This window comes from Trypanosoma conorhini (assembly GCF_003719485.1).
Source record: "Trypanosoma conorhini strain 025E chromosome Unknown Tco_14.4_contig_00308, whole genome shotgun sequence".
NCBI lineage: Eukaryota > Euglenozoa > Kinetoplastea > Trypanosomatida > Trypanosomatidae > Trypanosoma > Trypanosoma conorhini.
In genome coordinates this window covers 1,182-21,851 of record NW_021704397.1, presented here as the reverse complement: position 1 = coordinate 21,851, position 20,670 = coordinate 1,182, and the positions used below count along the sequence as shown (strand labels likewise).

At 51.9% G+C, this 20,670-nt stretch overlaps 1 protein-coding gene across 1 annotated transcript; it reads left to right on the top strand.

Annotated features, from left to right (window-relative positions):
- Positions 1 to 19,937, top strand: Tco025E_05354 (transferase; the record flags this gene model as incomplete). Its single annotated transcript, XM_029372253.1, has 1 exon — positions 1 to 19,937. A coding segment is annotated over one exon (19,937 nt), but the record flags the coding sequence as incomplete, so codon positions are not given.
- Positions 19,938 to 20,670: the final 733 nt, after the last annotated feature.

Genomic DNA, 20,670 nt, shown 5'->3' with positions numbered 1-20,670 from the left:
CAGCGAGGCGAATGTCCGATTTAAGTGGCACACAGCCGGGCACAACGCCTTCTCCGGGCGAAATTGCCGGGGAAAGACCAGCGGGGGACGTTTCTATGGAATTTGGGGGACTTTTACCGGGACTACTGCTGCCTGAAGTGCGGCAAAGAGACTCTGTGAACTTGGAGGAAGACGATGATTACAGTTCTGACAGTTCTGCCGGTGGCCCCTCGCAACAGCGACCGCAGCAGCAGTCACCGCAGCAGCAGTCACCGCAGCAGCAGTCACCGCAAGCGCAACACGAGGTACGCCCAGTGAGTCGGCGTAGGCGACCGCCAAGACCGGGTCCCAATACTGAGGAGCGTGATATAAGTATGAGCAGACGCACTGTCGTTTATCCGGAGGTGTATCGTTATTGTAACAAGCCTTCGCAGAAGAGCGTGTGGAATCAGGCGCGTGGATTTTACCCCTTTGGGTATTTGCATATGGACGTAGAGGGCATGGCGTCTCTGAACTTGGAGGATTTGGTGAAGTATAGCTCCGCGGATGTTCTCTCTAGGGCGTGGCCATTGCTGCCTGCTAACGCCAAGAACCTAACTTTTGCCCCCTTTTCGCCCCTTCCGGAGATTCCCGACATTTTAAATGTGCGCCATCCCGACACAGACCAGGTGGCCCGCTTTATGCGACTTACGGCTGTTGAAATTACCCGACGTAACACAATTCCCACTCTCGTTTTCCTCCGATCCTTGCTTGTGCAGGCAGCTGTTAATCTGAGGGCGAAGAAGACGGAAGAGGCCTCTCTTGCCGTTAACTCATACTCCGAGGACCTGCTGCGCCCGAACTGGGAAGATGAGAGCTCAGAAACTGGTGAAGAACTTGTTGCTGACAGTAGTACTGCGGATGGCGAAGGATGGAACCCGAATGATGTGGAGATTCCTTCTAATGACGCCAATCACGTGGATTCTCTTGATTGGGCCGTGGCCGTTTTGTCTGATTCGCTGCAGCCCAAAGTACACCTACGAGTCCTTCGCTTGCTGCATAGAGTTGTGGACCGCTGTGGTCTGAACTCTTCGAGTGTGTCACTTCAGTCGTGGGGGCTGCAGCAGCTGACGCGTATGCTGCTTCTCCAGGCCGAAAAGGAAACCGCCCCAGAGCGTGGCTCCAGCAACCGTCAAGACGACGCCTGGTTGAGGAGCGCAATTGCACTTTTGTTTAAGCTCTTTTTGGCCTCCAAAAAACTTGACACGCTTTTATCTTTGCTTAGGTGGGTCTATCGCCATCCAGCGACGGCGGAGGAATTGCCACTGCATGGAATTCAGCCATGGATCACCTCCATACAGGCATTTGTGCGCCCGCGCATGCGTCTTTCATTCCCATTTTCTCGGGCGAAGTCGTACATCCCACTGGCCCATTCACTCGGGCTGGATTTTTCACGAAGCATTCTTGGCGTTTGCGTCGTGCTGCACAATGATGAACCCCACGGCATTCTACTGACGAGGAATGGAATTTACAAGATGCCGTTAAAGCCGCCTTACAATGTTCTTGTCAGGAATGAAGACATCCACCTGAAGGACTGTCACGGGGTTTTTCTAGAGAAGGACAAGGTCGCCGTGCAGTCGGAGCGTGCCGGGGTGGTGACCTTTTACGACGTGGAAACGCTACAGGTGCGCCACGTGCTGGACGTCTGCGGTGCCCGGGCGAACGAGGAGTTTCAGGTGTACTACGGAATGGGAAAATTCGTGTCACCACATTTTTTCCACGACGCCCGTGCACCTTTGTTTGCCGGCTTTGACGCATCGATGAAAATAACAGGGACGGTGGAGCCGAGTGTGATTTACATTGCACCCACGATCCAATCCGTCACTGTTCAGTTCTTTTTGTATGTCCAGCCAACCTCGCAAAGCACCTCGCTCGAGCTTATTAGCCTGAGTTTATCTGGCAGGAACTGGCTTTCTGTACGGATAGATGTGGATGGCGGCAACTCGTGTGTATGTATTGTATTTGATCACTGCGGTGGTGTGGTGACGGAAATTCAAGAGGCCATGCAGGAGGGGTGGGCCCTGTGGAGCGCCACCCTAATTTCTTCGAACGAGGTAGCCGGCTGGAATGTCAGCAAGGACGGCGTGCTACTCGAGAGCAGTGGAAGCGAAGACGTTATGTTTCAACCGGCTGCGCCAGCGGCGGCCTCCATTCGGTTTTTGGAGGGGTCATTTAGTGGGTTTATCTCTGGTTTTCAAATATGGCACCGATCCGAATCCATCAGCGAGCTTGTCTCAAGCGACGCCGAAAGCCTTTCTCGCGCGTCAGAGACCAGCCTGTTGTGCTCCTTTAAAATGAACGAGGGGGCCGGGTGCTGTCTCCGCAGCGCGAACGGGACGCACGTTTGGCGCGGCACCGCCCCATCTTGGTGTGCGCCGCGGAAGTCTGCCCGCGGAAGAGCTGTGGAGGAATCAGAGGTGATCCCGTACCTTCCCGCCCCGGACTACTACGTTGTGACGAATGAATGCGAAATGGCTATAGTGGAAAATGGGTTTTGCACGTGGGTAGATGCGGCGGGACGCATACTGGAGCAGCGGTTTTTGAATGTGAGGCCGAGTGAGTTGTACTATCTCTGCACCTACACCAGCCGAATGTATAGCATTGTTTCTGACAAGAGTGGCCTCTGCAGCCTTCAATGGGTTCAGACACCATCGTTTCCGACGAGTTACATACATGCTCTCCCAAGCATGAAGAGTGGTGGCGTCATGTGTGAGAAAATACACATTCTCGCGAAGGAGAGGCGTCCACCGACGCCGCTTCTGTTGTCAAAGTACTTGCTGCACCACATATCCACTGCGCTATTAAACGATATGGGAGGTGGCGTGGATAAGCATCATACGGCGCAGTTGTTTCATTGCAGTGAAGTCTCTCTTCAGACTGTCTCTCGACTTCTTGACATCTGCGAGGAGTTGATTGCGGGAATAGCCTCCTTGGACGTGGAAAACGACTTTCATTTCCTACTTCTGTCTGTCTGTGGACGCTTGTTGACGCGGCAAATACGATGGATGGGACGGGGGTGTCCGCCGAGGTTGGTTTCTACGGTGGTGGGCATGTACGAACGACTTTACGAGCACCAATGCGGTCCTGAAAGTTTCTTAGCCGAAGTTCAGAGAGTCTTTGTGAAGCTTCATCGCGTGTTTCTCGTTGAATGTGTGAGTCACGACTATCAGCTGCGGCGCATGATGGAGGCTAGGCGGCTCAAGGATGTGAAAGACCTGCTTGTTCCGGAGTATCTGCCCTCATTGGTGGCGAGCGTCATTGAGAAGGACTTGAACAAGCCGCTCATGGAGTTTCTCAATCGCCTCAATGAGGAGTGCCTGGCGGAGTCCGAGTGCCTGCTGAATGGGCAAAATGCCTCTTTTCGCCCCTCGACGGCAACACTGGCGACGTTGCTGGGTATTCTTTCACAGAAGAAAAACTCCCAGTGGCAGTTGACCTCGATTGCCCTCCTCAACTCCCTGTGTAAAGGCATTTTACGCATCTTTAGCCGCCTCTTTCCCCCAACGCTGCCGGGAAAGAAGTGGGCAGCTGAAGAGCTGGATAAGTTGAAGCAAACTTCCATTGGCACCGTCGTGTTCCCCATCGCCCACTTTCTCACCGACCTTGACATTGACACCAGTGTAGCGGTGAAGGTGTTATACTTGCTCAACGGAACACGAGAGGCACTTGCTGCCTACATTCCTTCGTCCTCGCCGCAGTCTGTGAGACACTGCTTCACAGAGACGCATAGAGTTTTTGCGCCGGCAGCAACAACACACTCAACTGCGTTTGACTTGCGCCATGCTCGGCACATTGAGGTGGCATATGAGGAACCGCACCTGGAGGCACTTCCACAGGTGCAGGTGTCGGTTGTGACAAACGACTTCAAGCGAGTGTCAGAGACACTGGATGCCGATCGTGTGGTGTTTGAGTCTGGAGGCAAACTGGAGATTACCTCGATACCTACAGGTAAAAACAAGGATGCCACGCTCACTGTCACTGCCCAGGTTGAATTACAGACCCAGTCCACGGACTGGATTCGAGAAATGTGTTTTGCGTTGAGTCAAGCCATCCTCCGTATTACGCATCAGCTGCTACTCACCGACCTTCCGGACACCATTCTTCTTTCAAGGGAGAGTCTGTTCCGCGGTGGCCTGTCGCCGGAGGTATTAAAGCAACACTGTGCCGGCTCGGATGTGGCAGAGCGCTTGCTAGACACCTCTGATCAGGCGGAGCTCCTTCAGCTGTGTGAAGGCACAGGCGAGCTTCTTTCGGAATGGCAGATAATGTATGGCAAGAGGCGAATACCTTACCAAGAACGTTTGGAACCGCTTTTGCGTTCATTTTGCGCTTCGCATGTATGGCATTCGCATCGTCCCAGAAGTGTCCCTCTTGCAAAGTCGTTAGAGGATGCGCTTGATTTTATTCGCAAAAAGGCATTTCTCATACTTGAGGCGCTTCAGCAAGGAGGCATGGATGCCATGTTGCAACGGTCCCAGTTTCTGCTAAAAATGGTGAATCCGCGTGCCAGGCTGGAGGCGATTATTGCCGAATATCAACAGACAGAGGAACCGATTACAAGTGAATCACGATCTGTAAGCCGCCGTTTGATGCCAAATTTTAGATCCGTTACAAGTGTTGCTTCTCGCTCCCGCGACTGCACTGGGAGTAGAAGCGTCAGCCTGAAGAAGTGGTTTGGTGCTGGGGCGTCGGACTTGTCAAATCTTCAGTATGACACGGCGGGGAGCCTTCTGCGACCGCGTGATGCTCTCTTGGGTGTTGCCCCCATAAATGAGTGGATGCAGTCGAGCCCTGAAAACACGTCCTCACAGATCTTGAATTTCCTTCTTCGTGGACACAATGGAATGAGTAACGAGCAGCTTGTACAGGCGCTCGTTAAAAAGGCTCAACAGGCCATGATTCATACAGCCGCATATAAGCTCCAGGAGGAATTGTGTGCCGCCCATCAATCGGATGAGGGTATGACATCGGCAATAGTGAGTTTGCATCTTCTTTACCGAGAGCTGGCACATCTGCAGCACCATGGAGGCAAGAATGGGGATCCCGAGGGCGGAACTGGAGGAGGCGCGTCGGCTAACCCAGCTGGATCCTCTCGGCCCGACTCCATGGAACATCACTATATTGACTATATGATTGGTTGTGGCTTTGACAGAGAGCTCGAGTTACAGCATGCCTCATGCAGTTTTCTCCACTCCGTCATTCAGCAAAATTTATTGCATCTACCTGAATCTGGGGCCTGCAGTAAACCAAAGGGTGGTGTTGAACCCATCTCCCTCTGTGCGATGCTTTGCCATCCATGGGACAATGTGGATATGTCCATCATTCGCCCCGCAAATGTTTTTAGGGTTTTAAAAAAATATATGTTTTTGGGCCTTGATGATAGTTCAGTCACTGCACTGGAAACATCTGCCGAAAATGACATCTGGCTTGACTTTTTAAAGGAGTGTGGTATTTTCAGCCTACTTTGCCGAGCCGTCGTCATTCCCAATTCACTGCAGTCTGTCGAGCGGGTCAGCATTGTGGAGGGGGACACCATTGGAGTTCAGGTGGAGGATATGGATGTTTGTTGCTTGGCACGTAATACGTGGAGAGCTCTCAAGATCGAGACGTACTTGAAGCGCACACCCAACGAAATTGATTCATTTCCAGGACTATCAAGTGGATGCCTTGTGACAGAGATGCCACATGCTCTTTATTTTGAGGTGCAGTTGGAAATTATCTTTAAAGAAGGGCTTTTGGTGTCCATTGGAATTACAAGTTCTCCATTTGCAACCACCATGCCTGTTGCAAAGGAGAATGCTGTGGTGTTCTCCTCAGATGGCACGGTTTCCTATGGAAGATCCACTCTTCAATTTAGCACGAGTTGGTTAGCTGGAGATGTGATTGGCTGTGGCGTCATGGCACCTTTTAACTCTGTCTTCTTTACACGAAATGGTGAGTTTTTGGGGATTGCCACAGAGTGTTCCTTTCAAACGATGCGGCCCCTCGTTGCGGCTCAAGCCTCGGCTAGCCTTGTCAAGCTTGTTGTCAATTTTGGGAGCTACAGCCCTTTTCGGTTTGATCTGGCAACCCTGCACGGCTCCTGTCGAGCACGCCTCAACACAAATCCGATGCTTGCTGACAGCGCGTTTGTGACGGCGCACTACTTGGTGACGCTCTGCTACAAGAATTTACTACACCATGAACAGAATGAATCCACCATAAATGAGGATTCTGTCTGTGCGTTACTGGAGGAGGCAGCCATCTTTCTCCGTGAGGTGGTCGTGGAGTTGGTGCGTCGGCTGCGAGCTATCTCCGCAATGAATACGACATCCCCCACCGCAGGCTCGCGGTGCGTTCGGGACGGAAATTTGCTATTAGCGCGGCTTTTTGTTACGGTAAACGTTGTTATTGATTGCTTTCGGTTTAATGCCGTGACAAGCACAACCCACTTGGAGGTCCTGCGGCTTTGTTCTTTTACTTTAATTGATGCACATGATCGCTGGGCCAAGGTTCGCGCCGCGCGGTGTTTGCGAAATGCAGCTCGAACACTTCGACAAGATTACTTTGGAGAGGCGGTCCAGGCCCTGCGACGGTTTATGACACAGGAGGCCATTGTGAATTCCCTGGTCGACCTCGCGCGGACGAAACTGTTTCTAGAGCATGAGACACCGGCTTTTGTGCCTCGGTGGCTTGGTGGGGCTACCACTGTGATGGGGAAGGGAGCTTTCTATGGTGCCTCACCTATGCCATCCCGTGGCAGGCACATGATTGGGTTTCGCATCCGCCGACGCCAGCAGGAAGGTCGAGGAGTGGGTGCCCCGTTGGGTGGTTGCTATTACGTGGGCCTCACACATGGACAGCCGCCCGTATCGAACATGACAAGCCTCATCAGCAGAGATGATGTCTACGTCTTGCAAGACACAGATGACCAGGATCAGGTGCCACAGCTGCTATTACGTCGTCATTGTATTCCGCGAAATAGTCAACGCCGAATATACGGAAATGATGAGATTGTCTGGTTGGAGCTCAACGCCGACGCGGGGGAGATTACGTATTATCGGGACAAGATGATTCCTATTGGTTTGGCGTTTGCCAACATTTCATGTGTGGATAACCTATATCCCTTTGTTTTTCATTTCAATGAGGACGCCGTTTGTGAATTGATTCAGGCTACTGTTCCAATTGAGGATTCCCGTGAGTTATTTTTGAGTGGCCTACGCCGCAGTGTGGCGATTCATACCTTGCAGCAGCTGCATGTTGTTCCATACTTTGGAGACGCGGTTTCCCAGTGGATCCACCGGTTTTTGTCGCGAGCACACCAAGACCTTGACAACTGCCTCCTCGCCTTGGCGGTATTGGGAGGTGAGAAGAGCTGTGAATTTTGTCTGCATGAGACACATGGGGCCGTTGTGGTGGACTCTATTTTTGATCTCGCCTCAAAGGCTATTGTGCACCTCGAAGCCGATGGGGACATGCGGGTCTTTGCCACAGAGCTCTCTGAGCTCAAGTCTTCCTTTGTGAAGCCACTTCTCTTTTCCCTTTCTGAGCCCGACAGCCTACGGTGCTGTGGTTGGCTTTTCGCGGAGCTCTCTCGGAGCCTGTTCGAGGCCTCTGCGATTGCACCGTTGATGAGGTGTGAGGAAGAAAAACGTGGGGCCATTGAGACCCACTACCGTGAACTGGCCCTTGAAACCATGAACCTGGTCTTTTTGAGAGGTCTTAACCTTCTTCAAGAAAACATGAGTGCAACAGCGGCAGCTGCAGCTTCCACAGACATGCCTTTGTCACTGCTTCAATCGACGTCGCGTTCATTCATGATGGTGAACGGCTTCCAACCTGCATCACGGACGCCGGTAACGATCGATCAACGCCTGTCGACAAATTCTCTGTATACTCCTAATCCCTCAATTGCGGTAACTTCTGGGAGCGGGTACTCTGTGGTGAGAGGGAATGTGCTCTTTGAGAACGCCTTTACCTTTGCCGTGAGCATTACGACGAAGTCAAGTAGCGACATTATGTTGTACGTGGGAGTTTCCTCCGAGACGGAGCTTTTCACAGACCCCAAAAAGGTGGTTCATTGCAAGAAAACCTGGGCATTGTGCAGCCACGACGCTGAGGAATCCAACAGTGTCAATTGCGCTGTGGAACCTGGCATGATATTTAGTTCTGGTCATATTTTGTTTGGTTCGGGCGATCTTATTATTGTTCAGGTTGATCGCCGCGAGGGCACGGCATCATTTTCACGCATCCGAAGTGGGAAGTGCGTGGATTTCGGCGTTTTGTTTGAGAGAATCCCTCTTGCGGAGAAGTTACGACCGTTCGTTTTGGCCGGTGCAGACACCGTTGTGGTATTCTCCTTTTTGAATTCTCGGGTCTTTCCTGCGAGGAGTATTTTTCCTCTTGGTGCGATTGCCGCCTGGGAAAGCCGCCCCTCGTGGGTGCATTGCAGCGCCTGTGAGGCAGGACTGTCGAAGTTTTGGTACGAAAGCGAGGGAGGCATATATTTGTGCCAACAATGCTTCAACAGCTGGCAGTTTCCCAAGGTCATGTTTCACCTCTTTCAGGTGGAAAATCCGCTTCCGGACTACATGGTGTCGAGACACTGCCCGAAGGAGTTGATTTGTGGCGACGTCGTTGAATTTGTGGAGAGCAACGTACTTACGTGGGCGGGCGATAAAGGCGTCAATATAAAGGTTGAAGGGGCCGCCTGCTTGGCAACGAATGACTCGGCCTTTGCCACGCTGGGCCCTCTCAATTCGTTTAGTAACCAACGTGTTGATATTTCGCTGGGCCACGTTGCGGGTGTGGAGGGCTTCCCATTTGGCGGGCTGCAGCCCTTTAGTGTGCAGTGGCGCGTCGGGAATATCTTGAAGTCGAGCTGTCGTGTGGAGAGCGATATGCTTCTGGTAAGCTCAACCGTGATTCCGCATGGCACACGCGTTGTACTGGAGTTAACGTTTGCTGCTGGCGAGGGAGCTCGCTCGTTTAACACGGCGGGTTTATTTATGGGGGTAACAAAACTCGCACGTGATTGTCGCCTCATCAACACGGCTGAACTTGATCGCTGCATTGCAGAACACAGTGTATGGGGCATATGGTGTGATACCAAGACCAAAGTTTCCTCCTCAATCACGTTGTACCTTCTTGTGGATACCAGCAGAGTGGCCGTGTTGGTGAGTTCCTCCCTTTTGGGTCTACAGCTGCACCCTGTCGTCGTCTCATGTACGGGTCTTGCTGAGGAGGAAACGAGTCTCCGCGTTGTGGTTTACTCTCGTGACGCCTGTGTCGTCACGGCTCGTAGTGGATTTTTGTCTGCCAACAACAGTGTTGTGGAAGCGAGTCTTTCGCCTGTGGCGGTTGGTTTCCTTCGCGAGGGTGCGATTGGACCCGCGACGGATGTCATGCGTTCCTCATGCTTCATCTTTGACAGTGTTGCCCACACGCTGGCACACTCTGCCGCATCGTGGCAACTCTCGCCACTTGCGACGGAAGAGGGCTCGGGGATACTGTTTGCCATTGGCGACACCCTCACGATAACCCGCGAGGAAAAGGTGGTGGCTGTTTACCGAAACGGATTGTTGCTGGCGACCCGCAAGTTGACGGAGCACGACAATTCCAAAAATGAACAACTTTTGATTTACTTTTCGACACGTGGGACGTTTGCGACGCTTGTCCCGCCGCTTTACGGGAAGTCGCACCTGGGCAGAGTTGTGCGAACCTACGGCGACGATGTTGGCATCGTGGAGTGCTTGTGTCCGTGCCCAGGAAAGCGAAGGTACGCTGTGCGGGCTAAGGATGTTCGCTTCTGTGCTCTTGCCGCGGACTCCGCCCGGCTGAAGCTTGACTCTCGGGTGGCGTTTAAAGCCGGGAGCCTTAGTGTGCCAAGGCGCGGCACAGTGATGTCGATTGAAAATAACTCGGTCAATGTACGCGACGAGGAAGAGAAACGTATTTGGTTTTCACTGCAGTTGTCCTCTTTATATATTGTGGACAATGAGGGGCCCCACCAAGTCCTTCAAGGCTTGTATGCACTCCCTACGCTACCGACAAGCACAGTTACGCGTGTGTTTGAGGTGGGCAAAACAAAGTACCGACCCCAACGCAATGGCTCCTACAATGGAATTATGTTTGACCTCCTGGCACACGACACGATAGTGCTGACGGGGCTGTCTGTCATGACGCATACAACCGGACGAAATCGGGTGGAGGTGTTTTTTAAGAAGGGATCGCATCATATGCATGAGCGTGACGCAACCGCCTGGACCAAAGTGTTTTCCAACTTTGTCGAGATGCACTCGGAGCGTCAGTTTGCCGTTAAATTTAGTGGCATACACGTCGAAGCGAATACAACCTTTGCCCTTTACATTAATGCCACCCACAATTGTGGCGTTGGGCACTACACCAAAGAAGATGGCTGTTCCGGGACTATTTCCAGTAAAATGGACTCGGATGGCATCCTTACAGTTTTTGTCGGACGCACAAGTGAAAGCAGCTCACCCTTTTTGGAAACCGTTCCCACCCCACGAGGCTTTTGTGGCTCCATCATGTACATGCAGAACAAGGATACGAGGCCACCGCTCATTGAAAGAGTCCCAACATATTTGGAAACTCTACAGAACAAAAATGAGGGCTACGATGATGTTCTTTTTCTGCAAAGTCTTCCCGTTTCAACACGCGTGGTTGCAAACGTGGAATTTGTCATGGAAGTCTTTGAGGCTCCCATTCTGGTTCGGAAAGTTGTCTTTCCAATTCTCACTGGTGCGGGCGTCAGGCAAGCTAGGGGCCCGACACAGCTCTTCTTGTCACTGTTTTATTCCCCGTTGGAGGAGCTTGCTGTTGCAGAGGACACGGAGCGGAAATGGGTGTGGGTGTACAACGCCATGTTGCCTCTTCGAAACGATATGTGTGAACTCTGCATGGACGGCCTCGCTCTTTTGCTGAAGCGAGGCCGATATTTAGTGACAGCCACTTGCTCAAAAATTGAGGGCGCCTTGGAGGGGAGAAAAAGTGCCAGGCTTTCATGTTTTTTAGCCTCCTGCGACGCGAGTTATACGGTAAAAAACAACTTTTATGCTGCTCAGGGGTTTGTGGGTGACATTGTTGCCACCATCACAAGTAATGTCATCAAATGCAATGAAGTTTGCTCTATTTTTACTGGTGGACGCCTGAACCAAAACAATTCCGCATCATATAATGGAATTATGTTTGATATCCGCAGCAGGCGGGATATTTTGCTGGAGGAAGTCTTTTGCGTCGCCCAGACAACGACAGACAACGTGAATGTGAAGGTCTTTTGGAAGGAGGGAAGTTTGGAAGGCGCGGAGAAGATCGCTTCCCAATGGCAGGAAGCCGTCTCTAAGGACCTTCACCTCTCCGATAAGCAGTTCTTTTCCCCTGGTCCGCTCAACTTGCACCTTCGGGCGGGTCAGGTGTACGCAGTTTACATCAATACCACCTCAAGCTGCGGCGTGCGTTTTTACAACAGCAGTGATGGTCATTTGGGGGACGTTGGAGACGAATTTGAGGATGATGGGATGCTAACAATTTTTGTGGGCAAAAAAAGTGAATCGCCGTTACCGTTTGCTGAAATTCCAGCTGAGCCTCGGGCGCTCCGGGGGCGTATCATTTATCGGACTTTTATTCAAAAGGCTTCCTTGGCGCGAAACCATGCTGTCTTCCCTGCATTGAGGGGCTTGGTGGTGACGCGCATCTTGGCGGCATTGATTGCGTACGTTGGTGGCTCCTCCGCCGCCTCCACCCTGTTTGAGGACAAAAATGTCATTGACGTCCTTGCAAAACTTGCCACGGCGAATACGACGGCTTTTTGCGACGCGGAGGCGGCAGGAAATCTGCTAAGTAGCACTATGAGGGGAAACCTTGCTGATGAATTGCGTGACGGCACGGTTACCCTACCACTCTTTACGCAGGACACCGCACGCTTCAGCTCCTTTGGTAAAGGGGACCTCGCCCTGGTGGCGAGTGGTACGGAAGCCGACCTCTCAGGACAGCTGGTTCGTCTTGCTGGGGACCCGAGTGATAATTGGCATGTGTTGGCGAGGTGTGAGGCAACCCTCAACCAACACCGGACACTTCCTGTGGATCATTTACTCCCTATCATTATTTGCCCAGATTGCAACCAGCCCTTTGCGACGCAGGAGGTTTGCCAGAAAACTGGAAAAAGGCATATGCCATTATTGCGTGAGGAGGAGCAACTTATGAGTGTCTTCGCAAGGTACCTAGTTCAACGGGGGCATTTGAGTGCAGAGGCCAGTGCGGCATGTGCGAAATCTCTAGTGCTTGATCCCATGTCTCGTAGGTGTCGTATGAATTTACAAATTCCTGCCACGCAAATGGGCGGCGGTGTTGCAGTGGCCTGTGATGGTTGGGCCGTGGAGTACACGATATCTCCCGATCTTCTACTTGGGGGAAAGGAGGACATAAAATCACTGGGATTTGTTTGTCCTTTTACCTATCACGAAGTTATGGGGGCGTTTGTGTCTGTTTCCTTTACACGCGTTGCGGATGCGTGGGAGATTATTTTTCTTTCGGATCTTCCATTTCGTCTTGGCGTCGATGCCGCGGTGAAACTTTTCGCTCTTTCGCTGGAGGTCATTCTTCGAGATGGCACGCGACAGGATTTGTTGTCGGCGTCCCAGGTGTACTACGCGGTTAAAGGGGGACCCATTCATCAAGAACTACCCACGTTGGCTTCCTCTTTACACTACTCGTGCATTTCCGGCGATGGCTGCATTCATTTCTATTTGAGTGTGAAGGAGGTGAAATTTCCCACTTCATCGCCCTTGGCCCTCGCCTCGGTGCAGAGGTGGACGTGGGAGAGTGGCCGTGACACGGCTCAGCTGCAACCAGGCAAAAATTGCGTCTTGCAAGGCCCTTTTGATTTCGCGAATTGGCCAGCGGGGCGACCTCGATTCTGGCAGTTTTCAGTGGCCTCTGACACAAACGAGAAGGTCTTTTTCCTCGAGGTGCATGTCCTTGTACCAAAGCCGTTTACCACAGTCTTCTTGGACAAAATCAGAAATCATACTATTCGCTGCAGTTTTAGCCTTTCACGAAATGAGGTGCTAAACCTTGCGCTCACTGTGGACGGTGATTTTTTGATTTACGACGAGGATGACAACATACGCTGCCATGTTGCCGCGGAGGATCTTCAGTTGGACTCTCCAAGGGGCTTATCACCAAGGATAGCTGTCGTGAATGTGGGGTCGGATGCAGTGACGGTGCATCTTCATGCCCCGATTGTTGTGAAGCGTGCTAGACCCGTCAACTGCTTCAGCGATGACGCAACAGATCCCGGCTTTTACGTACCCAAGTGGGTTTCCTACGAACCGCTAAATGTGAATATTTCGCGAAATGGTCTCACGGCCAGATGCTGTAATGAAGGCGGCCAAGCCGTTATTGGATCGCCTCTTCCTATGACAGGGTTGTCTGCATTTGTCATCCAAATGGATCGTTCCGATCGTGCACGTGGGGACTCACTGGGGTCTGGACACTTTGCGGGTATTGTGGTGTCGACCTTTCACCAACTGACGCCCCACTTTGGGGCCATGTGCAAAGAAGTTGACAGTGTGTGGGCCGTGCAAGATGTGTATGATGCAGACTCGTTACCAACACAGGAACCTATCCCTCCTCTTGGGAACTCTAGCAATCAGATGTTTTTGGTTGGAACAAATTTACACTTTCTTTTGGACCGGGAAAATGGGACCCTTTCGTTGGCACGAGACAATGAATCGCCACGAGTCATCTTTCGCAACATACCTTCCAATTTGCCAGTGTCGCCCTTTGTTCGCCTGGATCACGCCGCGGCATCGGCGACCATCGCAGCCTTTTCCTGCACAGCATGGGGCAGCGGAGGAATCTTAACTTCACCGTCTATGATACTAAGCTCCCAGCCCATCACGCCCACGATTCTTCGTCGACTTCCGTACCATGTGGTGTTTTCTATGTTTTCCGTGTTTCGTCACGTTGTTGGAATTCTCCCATCTAGGCAGGTATCGCTTCTCGAGGAAGCCTGGAGTGATCGCTTTAACTGTTCCCGCTTTGCTTATCGATTAACACGTGCGGTGCAAGTACTTGTGGAGGTGGGTGCCTTCTCAAGGCGCATGGCTCGCGCAGCAGAAGAGGCGGCGGAAAGATTTTGCCTTACCGAGGAGATTCAAAGAGTCATCCAAGGTCTATCTGCATCGGAGCAAAGGGCTGTGGTAGTCCACTCCCCTGGAGGGGGTGAGGCGACAGTTGTCATGCCTTTGCCAGACAGGTACGAGGTCATTGGGCATGCGAAGGACGACAGTATGGTGCACCTCTTGTATTTTGCCGAGGACGGTCCAAGTGAGCGAACACTTCACCTTCTCCGCTTTGACGACAGTGAGGTGCTTATCCATCCCTGTAACCTGGTCACGAGGCATGCATGTGTGATGCACCAAGAGGAAATTATTCAACCCCTGGCGGCCTCTTCTTCTTGGTGTGGGATCATAACGTCTGGATGGTACGACTGTACCTTGAATTCGCTGCCCGTAGACACACTGCAAGAATATCAACAGAGGGTTATTGCAATGTCACTCCTTAGCGCCTTGGAACACTGGCACTTGCACAACCTGCCTCACGGGCACGTGAGTCCCAAGAACGTGTACCTTCGCATAGTTGGGGAGAGCGTGGTTGCCTGCACCCTGTGGAACGTTCATGTTTTGCTTTGCCAGGACCCTTCTGCCTCTCCTGGGCTACGAATTCATGGAAGACGGAATATGGAAAGTGACAGGTGGAGTTGCGCTCATATTCTTACTAGGCTTTCGTGTCTATTGAAGGCAGGTTCCAAATTTAGTAACGTCGTGAAGCTGCTGCGGAACCAAAATCTGAATTTTTCAGAGGTGCTTGACCAAGCAGGAGTTTTTGCGGAAGAGTTGAAGCGGTCCGTGGAGGGGCAGGTGCTTTGCCTTCGCACCGGCGACCACCTTGGCGCAGGGGCGGGGTCATATAATGGTATCATGTTCGACGTCGTCGCCAAGCACGTCAAGGTAAGGGTGACTAAATTGAGTTTTGTTCCCGACACGACGGTCTTGGCTCGAGTGACACTGTTCGTTCACGACGGAACCTTTATGGGTGTGGAAAGCGAAAGAACGGAGTGGCGGCTAGTTCTAGATCAAGAGATAAAGCTTATTGACAAGCGAGAGACGGAGTTGACAGACTTTGACCCCATTCCTATTCCAGCCGGAGAACGTGTAGCCTTCTTTCTTCACACGACAAGTGGTAATGGCGTTCTTTTTTACTCTGAGACGGACGGTGTGAGGGCGAATATGGCAGCTGTGGAGGAAGAGAATGATCACATAGGTATTACGGTTGGGAAGAAATCGGAGAATGTGGTGCCTTTTATGGGCATTCAGAATCAGAAACGATTACTGCGAGGCAGTATTACGTACGTGCTACCCTCGCACGCCGGGGGATACAGGAGTCGACTGATGACGGGCTCCTGCGAGAGCCCAACACTTTTGCAGGAGGAGCAGGACCGGCATCCGTTTGGGACTCCTGTGATTGTGACTGTATCTCGCCCCGCTTTGGTACTTGACGTGGATGGAGATGAGTATCTTGTCTTCACGGGGGAAAATTGTGAATGGCTGCACAAGCATCTCCTCAGGAGGGCCAGCTTTACAGAATCCTCTGAGTTGGTATCATTAGATGTGGCTCTTCGCCAAATTCTCTGCAAGAGGCGAATACCTCCATGGGCGATGCCGCATCAGTACTCTTGCAATCAACCAATTGTCTTTCATGAACGAACGCAGTCGGCCGCGGACAGTGAAGCCTTCCGCTCGACGGTTGCATGGTGGGTCTCCGACCCCATCACGGCCTCCTGCTTCGTCTCGGTGTGGCAAGCTGTTGCACTGACAGAGGCCTCCTTGCGCCTAATGACGTCATCGGAGGTAACTTCTTTGCCCTCAGCCGCCGCCACTGAAAGTCTCTTGAATCACGGGCAGGCCTTTTTGCACATTGACGAATGGGCACGAAGCGTGAGGTCGTCGGACAACACACCCAACGTGGTGAGACGGTTGACGAGGAGTCTTGCCGAAGAGCATCTCTATTTGGTGTTTGGCCCCACGCGCCCAGGCGCCGCGAATGCTCCGCTGGCGGCTTTTCTGACTCGTCGCACCGACGATATAACTGTCCACCCCGCAACCGCCACGACCGCCCTCGTCTCTGTTCGTGCGGGCGCGCGCTTCCAGAAGTATTTTCTCTTCAATGGCGCGTTGCTGGGATGTTCTGCCGAGGAGGGGAAAACAGCGGTGTTTTCGAAAGCAGCTTCCGTGACGTCTCAGCGAGGCATCCGTGTGACCCAACTGCCCTTGTTGGATCCACCGAGGCAAACCTCGGAGGATGGGACGACGACGACGCCAGCAGCGATGACGGAGCAGCGGCAGCCCTTCGCACATTTTTTTATGGAGGTGGAATCGTGGGAGAATTGGAGCAGCCAATGTGTCACACTGCATACTCAGTCTGCGTCCCTGGAGGTGTTTAATCGGTGCGTTCGGCAAACTGCACATGGTGGGCCCTATAATTGCACCGTGACCAAACCGATTTTCGGGGGAGAAAGAATCCACGAAATTGAACTGCGTATCGTGAGTTCAAGTCGTCACTCGGTTCAACTAACATTTCAGCATTCACTCACGAATTGGTCTCTTCCAATCCCGCTGCCGCTGTTTGCGCAGTATGAGGATTGCTACCTCGCCTCTGCTTCTTCTTCAGGGGGTGTTCAATGTGTGCATCTTTTCTTGCGCGTCTTTCCACAGGCAAAAAGGGCCTTTGCGTCGGTGAATGGTGGAATGATTTATGAAGTCATTCCCGACGCGGATTGCCCCTCGGAGTTTCAACTGGCCATTTCTCTATCCGGCCTCGCCGCCTCGGTGCAGGTCCTGCATTGGCGCGTGTTTGAGAAAGTTGCTCCAATCATCTCACGGGATGTGCTGGAGACGATATGGAGCCGCTTGGGCGTGGGATGCATCTCCCCAAACGTGTCTCACTTCGTAGGAGTTTTGACGCGGCATTCACGAGCAACTGTAAATTCGATCGCCTCGCGTAAGGCAGACATGGGGATTGTCTCTCAGATAGAGGCTACTATGGTGTCGTATGCTCGGCAGCTGTTTGCAACAGTCATTTTGAGGTTCAAAGCGTCGAGTTTAAGCAAGCAACTGCAGGTATTGCTCCCATTTACCCCGTTGCGTGGGGACTTGGTTGCCTTGGAGGCGCTTGTTGCGACGGAGATGCGGAGGTCGTCCTTCTTTTTGCTTGCGTCTGCGTGTGCCTGCCTTGCAACCCCAACGGTGGCGCAGAAAGTCGAAAAGGTGGAGACGAGTGTCAATCTTATATTTGTTTCCCTAACCAATGAAACCGTTCTCCCATTTCTTTCCACCGCATTTGGACCAACGTTGACGCTCTTGCTGCTTCGCACCGCCACGGTTTACACTCGATCAATCAGGCATATGGCGCTTCGTGGCGTTCTTCAGTTACTCAAGACAGACCCATGCGCTTTGCCTCCGCATGGGGTCCTCTCTGCATCCTTTGATCCTCTCCTGCGCATGATGAACGGTTTGTGCTGGAAAGGGAGAACGTCATCGGTTGTGGTGCAACTTGGTATTTCACTCATCTGCGAGCTGATACGACGGTATCGATTGGAACGTCCGACACTAACACCGCCAGGAAAGAAGTCGGCTGTCCCCTACGCGGTGGCTATTTCTACGAAAATTGCGCTTGATTCCATTACAAGCAATCCACCCGTTCCCTTACCCTACGCCTTCACAGAGGACACTAATGAAGCGCATCGCATTGAGTATGAATTGCGTGCAGGAACCACCTCTAATGAGGGGGTTAGATCTTGTTATGGGGTGTTTTCCGAGACATTTCGGCCCACCTTTGGAGCAAAGCGCTTTGAAGTGGTGTTAAACTCTGCACGGAAAGGGAACGTGGTAGTTGGATGGGAAATGGAGGCGGGATTACCTGGATCTCGTGCCTTCAAGCCAGCCCAGACAGAAGAGGCGTCGAGAAGAACTCAGTTACCTTCTTGTGGCTATTCTGTTGATCCTAGCGGCAAAGTTTATGTTTGTCTCAGTCGCAAAAGAGAGTCTCAGCCCCTGAAGGCCCGGGCAAAAGTGGGAGACGTGCTGATTGTGAAATGTCTGTACCATGAACAGGCCGTTATTATAACGCTTCGGCGCGGTGTACGCAATGAAAGTGTCACCCGCTTTGAGACGTATCCCAATGAAACGCTGGCGCTTCCGGTGTTTTTTGCGGACCGCGAGGAGGATGCGACCTTCAACGGCGAGCACCTCGCTGACGTTTCCACAGGCATGGACGTTGCCCAGCTCTACAATAGACTACAAGAATTTCCAGGTCGCCTCGATACGGGGGTTATTCCTCAGTCGTATGATTTTTATGCGGAGTTGGCTCTGTTTTGTCAAACAGTCGTGAGTTCAGAAAAACTTTCTGCTTCTCTTCAAAATGACGCCGTTGTTACAGTTCATGCACACGATTTGGCAGGGTTTCCATACTTGTCGGAGTTTCTTGGCGTTGGCGCCTTTAGCAATGACATCCCATTGGACTCCTTGGTTCCATATGTGAAGCGGCTCCAAATTTTTGATGTACTGACCTCAGTCTTTTCTGTTGTGGTGGATCTCAGGCGAAGGACGGAGTTGTTTGAGTTATGGCGAAAACTTAAATTTCTCTGTTCCGCGGAGTCTTCTGAGAAAATTCAGAACGAGACGATGCGACCGTTCCGAAATCGTTCCGGGCATAAGGCGAGTGTGATTGTTCATACAATGCAGGCCTCTCCCTTGATGCGACTGGGACCGTACCCAACGCTCATGCGTTCCATCTTTGGTCAATTGTTTGTGCAGCTTCAGAAGAGTCCCATTTCCACCTTTTATGCGTCCCCTATGTTTACGGTGAAGCTTGCAGGATTTGGTTCTACAGATGCCGGTGGGCCCTACCGTGACATTCTTTCTCAGTTAGCCACTGAAATTATGACGACGCACCCGAATGGGGCGTTTCAGTTAAATCCGCTCTTTGCGCAATGCGGTCGTGGAGGGCAATCTGCAGTGATGCCCAATGTCTCGATGGCCCTCAACTCACAGTCGTCGCTTATGTTTGAGTTTTTTGGAAAACTGCTCGCATCGTGTTTCCTGACAAAAGACCTTTTAGCCGTGAAGTTTCCACCGCTGTTTTGGAAGCGTTTACTCGCTGAGGAAACCACATGCCAGGACCTCATTGCCATCGACCTTGACATCATGCGCCAACTGACCCCAGAGCAACTTATGGACCTCACCGCGGAAGAACTCGAGGATCGATTTCCAGGCATTTTGGAAAGCTGGTCTTTATTTGTGGCGGAGAATGCGCAACTGGGCCTGGGGGCGGAGCTCCCACCTTCGACGCTTTGCTCGGCAAGGGCTCTCGGTGAACATATCTCGTCGCTTGAGCTTCACAAGTACGACACTGCAGTGAGCTACATCCAGCGTGGCTTTGACGAGGTGGTTCCGTTGTACACGCTTAACGCGTTTCGTTGGCAACAGGTTGAGCTGATGATATGTGGGACCCCAAAACTCTCCTACGACGCACTACTTGGGGTTTGCCAAGTGACTCTGCCCCCCACGGATGCACAGATGTTCTTGGATGTTCTCGCCTCCATGACGGATGAAGATCGAATGCTGCTCTTGCGCTTCACCACCGGCCAAACACGGCTGCCACTGAGGGAGGCCATCAAGGTTCAACGGAGTGGAACGCATGACTCCCTCCCGACCAGCAGCACCTGCTTTTTCACGCTTCGCTTGCCCTCGTACACTTCTTACGATGCCATGCGTGAGAAGCTGCTCTACGCTATTCGCCAGTGTAAAGCGATTGATACAGATGGGCAGGCACGGGAACATATCATTCTCGACAATTGATTCAGAGTGTACGGGGAAGTAAGTGAGGGCACATGAAGGTGTCACACATGGCTACCATTGCCCCCGCCAAAACGAACCACACGCACGTTGATAATGTGGGGGGAAGAGGGCACCAATAGGAAAACAAACTGGAAAAAAAAATTGAGGTCTCCTTGCTGAATTGTTTTGCCTCTGCGTTAGGTTTTTCGTACAACGTCGGAGTGACACGTGCAGGGTGAAGGAAGTAGACAGGCATATGCCAAGAGTGCTACTGCACGCGGAGTCTTGTTAAATATACTCCAGGGGACCAGTGTATGTATGCGTGTTTGTGTGTGTTTGAAAAACGAAACACAAAAACACAACCAAAAGGTAAATCTCTTTTTTTTTGTTGTTGTTGCAGCGACCAATGCTATTGCGTTATGCGCGCTGGAACAACGCCAACGGCAGCATATTCGTGTGGCGTGTGAGAGGTTTATTGAGGCGGCAGAGGAGTTGAATATTATAGTGTTGTGCGCAATATTTTCCCCCTTTTCCCTTGTCGGTTATCAAATACTTTGATTTCCCACTCTTTTTTTTTTATAGGTCTCAATTATGATTCCATCTCTTGGGCTTGGGCAGGCGAAAGGGAAGCAAAAGAAATGGAGCGGGGAAAATGGGTGGGCTCTAGAAATAGATGCCTAGCCCGCACGGAAAGAGTAGACGGGAATATCTATGAATTTTTGCTCATCACGGTTGCCCGCCGGTCTAGTTTTTT